Source organism: Xenopus laevis, chromosome 6S (genome assembly GCF_017654675.1).
Source record: "Xenopus laevis strain J_2021 chromosome 6S, Xenopus_laevis_v10.1, whole genome shotgun sequence".
Taxonomy (NCBI): domain Eukaryota; kingdom Metazoa; phylum Chordata; class Amphibia; order Anura; family Pipidae; genus Xenopus; species Xenopus laevis.
In genome coordinates, this window is record NC_054382.1 from 62,891,945 (window position 1) to 62,907,159 (window position 15,215).

General features: G+C 37.7%; 1 protein-coding gene and 1 long non-coding RNA gene across 2 annotated transcripts in view; one reads left to right on the forward strand and one right to left on the reverse strand.

The window, feature by feature from the left end:
• The window catches only part of gabbr2.S (gamma-aminobutyric acid (GABA) B receptor, 2 S homeolog), a 338,466-nt gene that overhangs the window by 149,898 nt on the left and 173,353 nt on the right, over positions 1 to 15,215 (reverse strand). Inside the window, exons 6-7 of the mRNA XM_041567636.1 lie at positions 12,339 to 12,527; positions 10,536 to 10,772 (exon numbers count right to left, since the gene is read on the reverse strand). Coding sequence (XP_041423570.1) covers positions 10,536 to 10,772; positions 12,339 to 12,527 — 426 coding nt within the window. The remainder of the gene's footprint in view (positions 1 to 10,535; positions 10,773 to 12,338; positions 12,528 to 15,215) is intronic.
• Positions 1 to 15,215, forward strand: part of LOC121395083 — a 226,075-nt gene that overhangs the window by 120,168 nt on the left and 90,692 nt on the right. The window lies entirely within an intron of this gene.

A 15,215-nucleotide genomic window follows, 5' to 3' on the forward strand; every position in this document is an offset into this window, starting at 1 on the left:
TATTTAAGAAAGGAAGGCAGCAAATATTATGCATGCTGGTTATAGTGCATTTCTCTCTGAATAGTAAAATGGGTCATTGTTCAGAAAAATACTTTGATTAAAAAGTTGATTAGAGAGGGGGAAACATATAAAGAAGTGCAGAAAAGGATTCTGTAGTAATAAAAAGATTCGGCTGCTCAGCTAAAATGATCTCAAATGCTTTAGAAATTGCAACCAAAACCTGAAAGACATGGAAGAAAATGGAAAACTACCATTCAAATGGATAGAAGAATAGTCAAAATGGCAGAATCAGCCAATGATCAGCTCCGGGAAGATCAAAGAAGTTATAAAGTTACCAGTGAGTACTGTTACAATTAGAAGAAGCCTATTTTAAGTCAAGCTATTGGCAAGAAGCCCTATTTTCTAAGTGATTTTAACTGCATGTTAGTATGGTGTGAGAAGGCCATATATCTAAATCAGTGGCACTATATAGATGACCTCACAAAATTTGACCATTTTGAGATATGGAAGAGTTAATCATTTTATATACTCAAAGAATTTCATCAGCAATTTGGGACACCTCTCTAAGGAAGTAAACTAGTTTAGACCTGAAATTGTGTCTGCCAGAAAAGAGGAGCAATGATGTATGAAAAACTGATCCAATGAACAACATTAGACCTGACAAGTTTGGAGCCACTCCAGGCCAAGCAAGTTAATACCAGAGGTTTTACGACTGCAGGTACAGACTGAGAAAACACGTTCTTCTGAATAAGTAGTGACAAACTAATACACATTTTTATAGTTTGTGTTCTGAGTTGTTTATGACTGCTATATCAGTTACTTAAAAGCTCCTTTCGCATAAAATGTGCAAAAGCAAAAGGAAACAGCCCTGATAAGTAGATTCCCACTTTGTGGTGTTTATATAAAATACCTGTAGGTGTCACTGTGCACAAGTGTTATACTGTGCATACAAAGTACTTTCTATAATGCTTAAAGTGTTACAGTTGAAGTTCTGCCGGTCAACCCTATTCACCGGGTGTCTATTTCTTCCACTGATCTTCAGTCATTGACAGCTGTCTACAAGGACTTTGCAGATGTCTGCTGCAAAATATCCACAGAGTTTCTTCTTCCTCACTGCTCTTACAACTGTCCCATCGATCTTCCCCCTGGTACTATGCCTAACAGAGATCATACTTTTCCACTGTCTCCAGCCGAGACCTCAGTGATGAAAGAGTATGATCAAAGTCACGGCGATTCAGAATTGGCCTCTCCCTATGAGTACCAAGGCCATACAGAGGTTCATGAAATTCTCAAATTATTATTAACCTGCTGCGGATGATCATATGGCCCACATGCCCGCCATTTGGTCTGCAACTAAAGCAAACTTGGAAAAGTCTGCTCTCATCCACAGAAAATATGCCAGTCAAAAACTAAAATCATCTCCCCCATATAAAATAGGGGACAAATGCGTCTGTCAGCAAGGAACATTCATCTTAAAATTCCTTCTCCCAAGTTGGGCCCAAGATTTGTTGTTCCTTTTTCCATTTTAGAGATCATTAATCCTGTGGCTGTCTGACTTCAACTTCCTCCAGAGATGTGAATCCTCAATGTGTTCCTTATGTCCTTGGAAACCGGCAACCTCTAACTCCTTCTTCTGTCACCATAAACCGTCAACAGGAATATGAAGTGGAAAAGATTTTGGACTCCAAATTCTCCAGGAGGGCTTTACAATTCCTCATTAAATGGAAGAGCTTTGGTCCAGAAGAATGTTCCTGGGAGAAACATATGGATGTTCATGTCACTCGGTTTGTGCGAGTTTTCTATAGACAATTTCCCCAGAAACCAGGACATAGTGGTCCAATGGCCCCCCCAGTAGCGCTTCCGTCCAAGTCTGCGTCACATCCAAAATTCTCTACTTGGAGTAAGGTTCTTTTGGCAGCTGCCTGCACCTGACCTAAGTATCACTACTATCTTCTTTGACGCTTGCTGCTGGCACAGGTAGATCATCATCACAGGTGGGGGTGTGGGCTTGGGGCCTGCAGACAGTATTAAAGGTGGAAATGGCTGGGCTTGCAGTGGCATACCCTGTGGTGGGGTCATGGTGGTTTGGTTTGGGCACAGCAGGACGGTACAGGTAGGGGCGTGGGCTTGGGGCCTGCTGCAGTATTTAAGGTGAAAATCGCTGGGCCTGGGCTGGCAGTGGCAAAGCCTGTGGGCTACAGTGGGGGCTTCAGTGTGATGGCTGCTATCACAGGTACATGGAGGCAGTCCCGGCAGTGTGATGGCTGCTGGCACAGGTACATGGGGGCAGTGTGATGACTGCTGGGAAATATGGGGCTGGAGGGGGCGCTGATTGGAACCCTTGCCTAGGATGCCAAATTACCTTGGCCCTGCCCTGCCGCACATTTTTAATAAAAATCAATTCCCAGGTTTATTTTAATATTCACAAGATATAATCGGGGTGAACAAGTAGCAATACTAATCAGACATTTCTATAAAAATTTACCAAATGTGACAGAATTTCAGGAAAAAATAAAAACAGTTGCACAATCACAACTCTAACAATGGATTTCCTGAACATATAACTTGTGGCATAAAAAACACTTTTTATATCTATATAGGGTAACTTTCGCAGAGTTTCCCTTAAAATGCCTTTACTTTGCAGTTTAATATAGCAATAATGCCTATATAACCTGAAACTAAAAAAAAATGACCACTTAAATATAAAAATCTCACTCCCGGTTGGTGTAAAAGTAAAGTGTTTTATTTATAGAGGGGTAGCACAATAATTTTTTTAATTTCAGGTTATACAGGCAATTTCTGGCTTATTAAAAATACATATTTACCCATTTTGAATTTGTCTGAGTACATTCCTTCCAAAAATACTCTGTTTTTTTTTAAAGTCATCTTACTCTTCTTATAAAGCAAAACTTGTGATTATATTGTGGTAGATGAAAAGTAAGTCATGTAAATTTACAATCACTATGTTAGTCTCTACATACCATTGTTTGACAATGCTATGCATACTTGAAATTACAATATCTAGTAGGGTCTTGACATTCATACTTATGATGTCTTGGGAAATTAAAGGGGAAGGAAACCTAGTCGGCGCAAACCGACCACCCCCCCACACATTTTTTGCCCACCCTCCCTCCTCCCCCCTGGCCTACCCGTCCACGCGATCTTCTTCCTGCTTTGAACGGCGCATGCGCAGTAGGATCACTGTCACTGTCACAGCAGGAAGAAGATAGCGTGGAAGAAGATGTCGTCTGTGAACTCCCTGGACTGGACCTGCGCAGAAGGGTAAGTAACAAGTTAGGGGCATTTGCCCAGCGGGACGGGTAGGCCAAGGGGGAGTAGGGAGGGTGGGCAACAAACGGGTGGGGGGTGGGGGGTTTGCGCCGACTAGATTTCCTTCCCCTTTAAGATTCTGTATATTGCAAGCTTTGCAAATCTTAAAAAATGCTACTGTTAGTAAAGCTTTTGCAGTATGAAATGGAAAGACATATGAAACAATTCTGAATAATATAGAATGTGTTTCACAAAAATACATGGTTTTGGGAGGTCAGCTTACTGTTACTGTTCTTTTAGAACATATAAATGGCAGGCAGTGTGATGTGTTTGCAGAAGCTGGTGTTGGTCAAGAAAATGTATGCATTATGTGGTGGGAAGTAAACAGTGAATTGAAGTAATCCTATGTACTGTAACATAGTAAGTTAGTTTGAAAAAAGACATATGTCCATCAAGTTCAACTTTTTAACTATTTTAACCTGCCTAACTGCTCGTTGATCCAGAGGAAGGCAAAAAAAAACACCCAAACTCCAATTTGCCTCAGGGTGGGAAAAATTCCTTCCTGACTCCAAAATGGCAATTAGACTTGTCCCTGGATCAACTTGTACTGGAGCTATCGTCCATAACCCTGTATTCCTTCACTTGCTAAAAAGCCATCCAACCCCTTTCTTAAAGCTATCTAATAACTGTATATCAGCATAGTACCAAGCATTTATATTTTTGATTGTATAGCTTTTTGCATGAGATCATGTTTGAGATAAGATGCCTCAAAGTACAATATGTTTTGTAATTTGGAGTAGAAGTACATACAGTACTAATCAAATCTGAATTTTTCAGAATGCATAATTTAAAAAAAAAAAAAAATTTGGTCATTCTATTGTTACTCTTATAGGAAGGTGAAACAACCCTATCAGAAGCCTCTCCAATTTGCCTCAAGAGAAAGAAATCCTTCCTGATTCCAAGAGGGCAATGAGATCAGTTCCTGGATCAACATTGCACTGGAGTTAATTTCAGCATTTGGTATTTTCTCACTTTTTAAAAAGACATTCAACTCATTGTTGAAGCAAAATAATATACGGGAGAGAATTCTACAACCAATCAGATCAAAGCTCTCACTGTAAAAACCCTTTACACATCTTAAATATGGAACCTACTTTATTCTCATCTAAATTGATGCCCTTGTGTTCAAGGCCTCTGGTAAAAAAAGAATAGAAAAGTTTTTGTATGGTCCACTATATATTAGGGATGCACCGAATCCAGGATTCAGTTCTGGATCCGGCCAGGATTCAACCTTTTTCAGCAGCATTTGGATTCGCTGAATCCTTGTGCCTGGCCAAACCAAATCTGAATCCTAATCTGCATATTTAAATTAGGGGTGGGTAGGGAAATCGTCTGACTCTTTTTCACAAAAGAAGAATTTTTCTAGGTAAGCTAAATCTTTTACCCCATGGAAAGCTCCCTAAAGAAAAACGTCAAAAATCTGTTGCCATTTGTCATATGCGAAGTGTGACATTCTGCCGGCACTAAAAAGTTAAACTGCACAGATTTACGGTGTTTTTCATTAATGCAAGTAATGCAACATATCAAGGTTAAATGTAAAATACAAGGATACATGGCCTATTTAATATATTGTAGGCCCTTTACACATGCATGCTTAAAATATTGTGTTAAAAATTAGAAGATAATAACATGTGTAAGGAAAATGAATTGACACAGGCTATAGAGTATATTAGTTAATGGAATAAATTTAAAAACTGGTCAGGTAATCAATGCAATAAGAAGGAAGCTGATGACATGTATCCAGGGTCGGACGGGGGGGGGGGGGGGGGGGTCAGGGCTTGCTGGGACTGCCACATCTGGACCCCTGCATGCAAATAACTCAAGAGCTCCCCTCCCCAGTCGCAGGCCTCCCAGCAAACCCCCTATCTGTCCTCTCCTGCCCCCCTCGCAGCAATTACCTATTTCACGATCATTTGTGGGTGGGGACAGTAGGTGGAGCAAGTGGGCAGGTTGGGCGGGGAAACTGGGCGGATCTGGCGGGGCAAGTGGGCAGAGGGGAGGAGGTCACACTGCGTAGAGCGGGTCTGGGCCCACGAGGGCTGAGGCCCACCGGGTTTTTTTCCGGCGTCTTGCTGGCCCAGTCTGGTGCTGCATGGATCAGACAACATTATAGTGAAACAGATAGAAACTGCATCCATAGAATACATAAGACTTTAGGAACATAGTGGTATTTTATTGAGCCAGTTCCAGTCACAAAAAATAAATACATAAAGTGCGACTTGAAGTGCTATTTGTGGGCACAGACAACATTAATGTTCATGAAATCTTAAATTGATTTACATCAAGTCTCTAGTAGAGCTTGTATGGACTTCAGACCTGGTCATCTTAAAGGATTACAAGACTGTACTACAGATACTTTAAAACATATGTATGATTGTTTTGATGGTGTAAGTTCCATTCCAAAATAAAAGAAACAAACTGAGAGGGTCTCAGTGAGTGCACATTTATTATTAACTTGTCAATAGATTGTTCACCTTTAAATTAACTTTTAGTATGATGTAGAGAGTGATATTCTGAGACAATTTTCAAATTACAGTATTTGTGAGTTTTGAGTTTTTTTAAGTTTTTATTCATCAGCTCTCCAGATTGCAATTTCAGCAATCTGGTTGCTAGGGTCCAAATTAACCTAGCAACCATGCACTGATTTGAATAAGAGACTTGAATATGAATAGGAGAAGGCCTGAATAGAAATATGTGTAATAAAAAGTAGCAATAACAGTAAATTTCTAGCCTTAGAGAGCATTTGTTTTTAGATGGGGTCAGTGACCCCCATTTAAAAGCTGGAAAGGGTCAGAAGAAAAAGGCAAATAACTCAAAAAGTAAGATATATAAAGATCAATTGCAAAGTTGCTAGGAATTGGACATTCTATAAGTATACTTTTTTTTACTCAAGGGTCATCCGCTCATTTAAAGGAGAAGTAAAGCTTAACTAAAGCAGTAGGTTACAAATGTTGTACATTATGTTTTGGGCTTCTCTTTCAGCCCAAAGCAACCACAGCCCTTTAGCAGGGAAGTTCTGTGTCTCCAAAGATGCCCCAGTAGCTCCCCATATTCTTTTCTGCTGATTCACTGCACATGATCTGTGCTGCTGTCACTTACTGAGCTTAGGGACCCACTAGACTAGTTTGAAGTCCTGGATCATTGCTGCTATTGAGAAGCTGAAACTTTAAACTGGTGCAATAAGTTCAGTATATAAAATATGGTAATTGTATCCATATTCGTTTTTAGATTTTAGTTTTCCTTTAATTAATGTATTAGAAAATTGCTTAGAATTACATTTGGTTTCATTGTGAAAATGTAAACATGTTTTGGGTGGAAGATCCTTTTGAATTCCCCAACAGCAGAGAGGGAATATTATTCATAAACAGCCTCGCTTTGTGCACAGTGTTAGAAAAAAGCCACCAAACCCACCTTTTCATGGGCTATCATGATAAAAAAAAGTCACCACCTCAGATGCCCAGTACAAATTGCAGGAACAAAAGAGAAAATTAAAAGGGTTACTGCTGACTAAATTAAAATTAAGTGGGTTAGCCATTTCTGGGTGATAATTTAAAAGCTATTGCAGATGTCAAGGCCGTATGTGAACACCTTCTGTTGAGAGAACCATGCAAATTACCCATTTATTAAAGTGGACCTGCTTCTGGGGTCCCCAGCAGCCACTGACTCTATTGTCTCTATTGTTACTCCACTGTCAAGCTTATGCTATTTGATGGGTAACTGGATTGATATGATGGTGCAGTTGCACTGGACCCACACACCAGTAGGTTGAACAATTCTACCATGATATATAGCAATTACAATTAATAAGGGCTTTACTGGGTCCTGTAAATTATTGTGCCCCCCTTACAACCAGAGAGTCTGTTTCCACTCTATTTATGCCTCATTTCGGGGCTACAGTATATTAAAAAATATTAGGAATCAAAGAAGTCTGTGATATTATTGGGAATAAGGGGGTATAAAAGTCCCTTAAACAGCCATTCATTTACATGACAGAAGCTACTGTATAAGAATCAGAATGCCACTGCTACTGCTCTAACAAGTGAATTTAATTTCTGACAACAATCATCCTGCTGGAAAAAAATAGAATCTGAACACATCTTTAATCCATCTACAACTTGTTTTCCCTCAGCAACCAACCAACCATTTACAGTATTTCATGTGTTTTATATGTTAGATATGTAAATTATATGTGAACCTCCCAGTGACATTACACAGGGAAGTGCATAAAAGGTTAGGACAAAAGCTAAAGACAAACAGTCACTTTCATACTACTTTTAGTGCAGTCTGAACCTACCTAACCTTACCTGCACTGGGGATGCACAGGAGATAAAATAGTTTTTAAAACTTTCGTGCGCCCCATTGCTCCAGTCCCGATGATGAAAATTTGTATGAATAAAAGGGAGGGAATGGGGGCGATGAACGTCAAAGGGCCTATGTAAATCTGGCCCTGGACATACTGTATCCCTCCATATGCAATAAAAGGCAATATGTTTGCCCAGGAGTAGTGATGGGCGAATTTGCGCCGTTTCGCTTCACCGAAAAATTTGCGAATTTCGCGCGAAATTCACGAAACGGCGAAAAATTCGCGAAACGGCGCCCGTTTTTCCGACGCCGGCGCCCGTTTTTGACGCCGGCGCCCGTTTTTGACGCCGGCGTCCGTTTTTTCGGGGAAAAATTTTTTGGCGCCGGCGAATTTTATCGGCGAATTTTCGCGGGCGTTTCGCGAATTTATTCGCCTGCCGCGAATCGCGCAAATTCGCCACAAATTCGCGCCTGGCGAATAAATTCGCCCATCACTACCCAGGAGCAGTAATCCATTGGGAACAATAAGATGTTCACTTTTATACAGGTGACTTGTTTCTTGCTGACTGATTGATATGGGTTATTGCTCCCATACAAATTTGTATCTGTATCTGTATTTTATTGTTTTGACGCTATTGGGTTATAAATAATAAAATACAGATATTTTCCATTGTTTATACAATTCTACACAAAGAAAGACATGCCTTTACATGTTTATTTTTGTAGTGCATTGCTGAAATTGTTCCCAAAACATTTATAGCACCAACCAGCCATTCCACTTACTGCTGGCTGATTTGCCATGTGGTACAGGAGAGCAGACAATGTTCTGCTCTTTGCAATATAGGATGCCAACCAATCAGCTGCTACATGGCCTGACAGACAATTGCAATATATCTTTCCATGTATGAAGGCAGAGTTGTGATTGACTATCCAATCTCTTCTTTATTTCTAGGAAAGATCCATCAGGAAAACCCCGCTGCTCATACCTAACACAAACACTGACCAGTGTAGGGTTTGCAAGAAAGGTGTAAGTTTTAAATGAATGCTTCTTTTCATTGAAAATTAAAATTAGGCACTTTATATTACTGATATAGGTGAGGGTAATCTTCAAAAATGTTGTATGTCCATGACATCATGTCAGAAATAATCTTTTCAACAATTAAGTCATGTTAATAGTGCTTTCATCTTTATTTGGCTGGCCATGACTCAGTTTATATTTAAAGGTTTCTGCTGTCTGTACAGAAATACAATATTTTCAATGTAATGGTTATGACGTCAGCAAGGAACAACATGGTCAATTTTGCACAGCTAGATAGCTACAGTCTAAGTGAATCAGTGAGGTGTCAATTCATTTAGTCCTTAACTGCACTGAATATTAGCACAGATTATTTTCCATGGTTCAAATAAACATACTTAAATGGAAAAAATACATACTCCTAAGAATAATGTTAAAATACAATAAGCAGAATTTATGATATATACTTGTTTCTATAAAACCTTTAAACTGGCTGGTATTAAAAGTAGGCAAACTAAATGAGTTAAGATAACTTTTTTTAAGTTTACAAGCATCATGGCCAGTGAGGAAACTTCTGTAGTGTAAAAGAGAAACACATAAATAACTTAACAATATCCTCAAAGAGATTTCTTACTGCTAAATAAAACCTATTTCTTCTCTGTAAATTTTGTCATTCATCTTTCTGCAAATTTAGTTTCAAATACAACATGATAGAAGTATTAATAAAAAAGGAAACCTATTGAGGAAAGAATATTATTTGAAGGAATAGAAGCTGCAAAATGGCTGTCAAATGCATGAATGTCAAAATCAGCAAAGAGCTTCTCTATACAAAAGGTCTGCCACAAGGCATGTATGAAACTGAAATGCATGTAACATTTTCAAAAACGGATACCTCCCAAAGGAGAGTTATAAAGTCAATTCATTGAAAGGGTTCCCTTGGCAGTCTAACAATATTGTTAGACTACTAAGGTTACCTTATACTTGTTATACTGGAAAAGAAAGATGTATTCTCAGCTACAAGGGTGAGCTATAATTCTATTGCATTCTCAGTTTCACTGTTCTCTAATTCCACTATTGTTTATACTTAAAAATTAACAAAACTATTATGAAGGTATTATGAAGGTTATGTAATGAGGGATAGTGAAACCTTTGTGTCAAGCAGCATTGACCAGGATCAGAAAAATGTCAATATCTGATTTTTTTTTTAAACCGAAATTCAGCTCTTTTAGTATAGATCACAGCTGCTCCTTCTGCACTAGCGACCCACCTTGTGCCATTCAAGGTGCAGGAAACATAATTAGGGGAGGTGTAACTCGGATCTTCTAAAGCTATAGGAAGATTGTATGGACATACATCTATATACATTGCCATACAAACACCCATAAAATGTTCCTAAAGACTTCTCTGGAAGCTGTCAATCTTTGGTGTTGTCACATCTAGAATATCAGTATGTATTCAGAAACCATTAATAATAGGTGGTATGATGCCAGCATGCAGCTAGCAAAAAAATAAACCACCGTTTCCTGATAGATGTTTATACATACAACTATATGAACCACAATATGTACACTTGTTACTAGGATTTAGCAAGTTTCATGTAAAGACATCCTAATCTTGTATGAACAATTTTGCAATGTAACATTATGGGTAAAACTGGCACATCATCCAGGATGTCAAGTGTCGGAATTTGAGGCAACTGGATTAGACCATTAGACCATGTGTTGAACTCAAAAATAGTCCTCTGAACATCTGTGCATTACGTATTGCTTCAAAACCTCATCTGCTTATGAACCCACCAGTAAAAGAAATTATTTTTAGCCAAACAAAAACATGCCTTTTAAAAATTGTACACAGGTTTATTGAAAAGGAAATTTAGAAAAGTGCTTACCGTTACACCAAAAAAATTTGTTTCATTCATAGCATCCAAAAATATTTTTCCTAGCTTGTGGTCAGTATAATTAAAATCCTGGATCCTCTGACGTTGTTTGGAGGAATAAAGATATTCCAGTGCTCGATGCAATGTTTTGGCGATAACCCATATTCCATCGTAGGCATACCCATGAAATTTGCTTGGCTCAACACCTGCCCGTTTTTCATTGTATTCTTTTTCATATTGTTGTGGTGTCTATATCAAGGCAATAAGAGATACAAGTTTAGTATATACAGACATATTGTTAATTGTTTTTTTTTATTGTCGTTACACTTGGCAGTTCGGTTATGACCGCTAGAGGTTAGGTTTCTGATTTACAGACTATGGTTCAAAGTCCTGTGGAAATTCGACATGTGCCAGTGCCCCTGTAATAGCTACTATAATTTCTGTAAACTTGTCTTTCTTAGGCAATAATTGTGAGCTCCAGAAGTCTTACAAAAGAAAAGAACTATAAAATTCTTCCCTTTCTGTTTCAAATTAGCCACAACTACTACTTGACAGACACATGTATATGTATCATATGCAAGCAAGCAGCTGAGAGTTGTCAAATTTTGCATATTTATATATTCAGGGTTACCATACATATCAACGTGAACCATAAAGAGCCTGAAGCATGTCCATGGCAAGAGCTGAGAAAGCCTTTTTTTCAACTGTGCCCCAAGCACATACAATTTGGGCCATAGAGATGTTCTAAGCAGTTTGTTAAAGGGATTATTCACCTTTAAATTAACTTTTAGTATGATAGAGAGGAATATTCTGAGACAATTTGCAATTGGATTTCATTTTTATTATTTGTGTTATTTTATTCAGCGGCTCTACACTATTCTGCATTCTGGTTGCTAGGGTGCAAATTACCCTAGCAACCATGTATTGATATAAATAAGAGACTGGATTATGAATAGGAGAGGACTTGAAAATAAAGATAAGTAATAAAGAGTAGCAATAACTATAAATGTGTAGCCTTACAGAGCATTTGTTTTTATATGGGGTCAGTGACCCACATTTGAAAGCTGGAAAAAAGTCAGAAGAAGAAGGAAAATAATTCAAAAACTGTTAAAAGAAAAAATGAGGCCAATTAAAAAGTTGCTAAGATTTAGCCATTCTATAACATGCTAAAGTTAACTTAAAAGTGAACCACATATTTAAACAATGAGGTAATAAGGTAGCACATGAAAAGTACATAAATAAATATATAAAAAATATATAAACCAAAATGCCTTCAATGCTTACAACGTACATATTTGTATACAAATAAACTTCTACATGCATGTTTCCGATTTCATATTTAGACAATGGTTTAAATAAAGTGTTTTTTTATCCCATACATAAATAATGAAATACTTTTTAAAAGAATGAATTATGTTCCTTTCTGGCTTGTGTATATTGTGTAATTTTGTGTGTTTTGCCAGAAACAAAATGTGGTCTGTTGCACAGGAAAATAACATTATCTGCCCTTTGCCATCTACATCAAATATACGGCATTTACCTTCACTTACTCCAGCTCCTTTTTGGCTTTTGCCAAAATTATGCCATACCATACCATGCTCATAAAATGCACTACTTTCATTCATCACTACCCATTGTATTACTGTATTTTACATGTTATCTGTCTGTTTTGCAGTTAAGAATAATACCTATACCAGTTACTCAATATACACTGTAAGTACAGACAAACAATATGATGATTCAGGGATATACTGTAAATATATTAACTTTAGCATTAGAATTAGAAAGGATCTGTGTTGAAATATATTTCCTCACCCGTCCAGATATTGTCTTGATTTGCTTTGTGCTTAATGGTTCAAAATCCACTCCAATGTATCCCTCCATAGCAGTTAGCAGGTTCTTAGTGGAACATGTGGATGTGTTAGCTTGCTGCCACCATAATGCTTGATACCATCCTGGGATGATCCACTGGTATTTACTGCCATACATGTCTTCATCAAAAGCCTATTTATGGAATAAATATATGTTAATCTCTAGTCCTAAATGATTTTCTTTACATCATCACTCAATTCTCTGGCAGAAAACCAAAACCAAACATACTGAAAGTGCCTTCTGGATAACAGGCCCGGATTTTTGGCAAAATTTTAAGGGGCAGCGTGCCACACAGTGCTCCAGCGCATGTGTACGTGTGCTGCCTCAGGGTGTTGCTGAGTGAAATGAGGCCCTGCTGGCGAATGGGATATGGTCTATTATCTGAAATGCTTGGGACTTGGATTTTTTTGGATAAAGGCTCTTTCTTTAATTTATTTCTTTAATTTAATTTCTTTATCTCTATACCTTAAGTCTGGCGTAACTAGATCTTACTGGGCCCCACAGCAAATTTGTTTTAGGGCCCCCAAAATAGCCAGAGGTTGTCCTGCTGAACCAATATATATTGAAATTGCTCATTAAGTATGGTCTCATGGGGCCTCTATACTCCTGGGCTCCCTGCAGCTGCAGGCTCTGCTTTCTCTGTAGTTACGCCCCTGTCTGCTAAAAATCATTTAAATATAAAATAAACACAGTAGGATTATTTTGTGACCTTTATGGATACATGCAGCTTAATTACTATCTAGTAGGGGCCTGTTTTATTATTACAGAGAAAAGGGAAATCATTTAAAAAAAAAATTAGAACTTTATTTTAATTCAGAGCTTTCTAAAGAACAGGTATTATGATAAGGGATTCCATACATATGTTATTTTTAAATGCTGAGAGATATTTGGTTAATAGCAAAGCAATTGGGAAGAATGTATTAAATTCTTCAGCAGTAAAAGTATATTTTAGTATACTTTAGTCTGGTATTCTGTTTAAGTGATGTGTGACTCTTTATTAGAAGACCAAATGATAGAAAAAGTATATAGGGATGAGAGGATTTTTTGTTGTTCCATGATGCTAGCCATAATTTTTGTCCCCGGAATATCACTGCTACCAACCACCTCTTTGCCTATAAAGGATATTTCATGATGCAATTTGATCACCACTTTTTGTATTGGTAGTAATAATGCCAGCAACGGCTATCAAAGGGAGGTGCTGCAGGTGACTCCAGAACCATGATTACATCCCACATGTAGTGCAACCTGCTGCACATAGATGTCACATAAAATGAGTTGTGGCAAGCAACAGGAATTATGATTAAAACACTGCCCTAACACCCAGCCAACAAATGGAAATTGTAGCCTTGCAATCACAAAATAGTGGTTTGCTTATTGCATGCCATATTTTATACCATTTTTATACAGGTAATGGAACTTCATCCTCATATTTTGCAACTGGGGGTAATTTATTTATTATAATACACAAGTTTCAGTGAGTCATGTGACAGAAATGACATCAGAACTCACCGTTTATAAGGATATAATTTAAAAGATATTCATGGCTTTTGTGTATTATATACAATATAATATGCATTACATTACTACTATGGAACCCTCCACTATTACTACTATGGAACCCTCCACTATTACTACTATCAGGTTATGCACAATTGTTTCCTATTTTCAAAAATACACATGTAAAGCTTCCTGCCACTGAAATAGGGAAGCACATTTACTTTCATGTCTCACTGCCTTAAATTGCCAGTGTAGGTCAAAGGTTAATTGGAATCAAATAAGGAATGCAATGATAGCTGCAAAATTTGCCTAATATATTTTACGTGAATTACACTTACATTAATATGCTACTAAATACCTTCTCTAACCCAATGATGAGTCTATTTATTACTCTTCTTTATTTCATAGAGTGCCTACTTGACTTGATTTGCTCTAAAAAAAAAATGGATTTTCTTGAACATTTTTAAATGTTTGTGCTTGCATGGGGGGAGGGAAGCCTTGTAAAGTAGCCTTTAATTCTTTTTGGAAAAAGTCCAGCATTCCAGCCATGTTTTATGGCTAGGATTCTTAATATAGAATAAACCAAAAAAAATAAATAGCAATTTGGTTAAGAAGAAACCTCTCTCATCACATTCATAGCAAAAGGAAACCTGGGAAGAAAAGCCAAGGATCTTGCTAAAGATTTCCATGGAATACCCACAAGGCTGAAACTTATCCACAGGGATTGGGTAACTGCTTTGTTTTTGGGAAACTGATCACAATAATGCCTGGCTTAGATTCTAAAGCAGCCTTGATAAAACCCCATGTAAATGGAAATCTAAGGAGTGATCCTGGCTCTTTCTCCAAGAATTCCTCTTAAGTACAGAGTCAAATCATAGCATAATTGATGACCCATGACACTAAAAATAAATGTGTTGGAATATAATGTTACCCTGCACTGGTAAACCGTGTGTGTTCAATTCATTTCAAAAACACTAGCTACAGGTTGTATAAAAGCGGGGGGGGGGGCAGCCCTTGAACTTGAATAGGGCAAAAAGGAACGTATTTACACGTAAGCTAACAGCTTTGTAGAATTAGTGTTTAAATTCTTACACAGAAAGATAGATAGAAATCTGTCAAATAAAATAGGACATTAAAAAAAAAAAGTTTTTTTGGACGTGTTCCGTCAACCCATACAAAGGGGCTATTTATTAAAACTCAAATTTTTCCCATTATATTCGACCTAACTCTCAACCATGCTCTGGCTTAATTTAATAAAAATTCCGACTGAAAATACTATGTACGGGATTATGGATCAAAAACCAGCATTAAACAGCTTGAAAC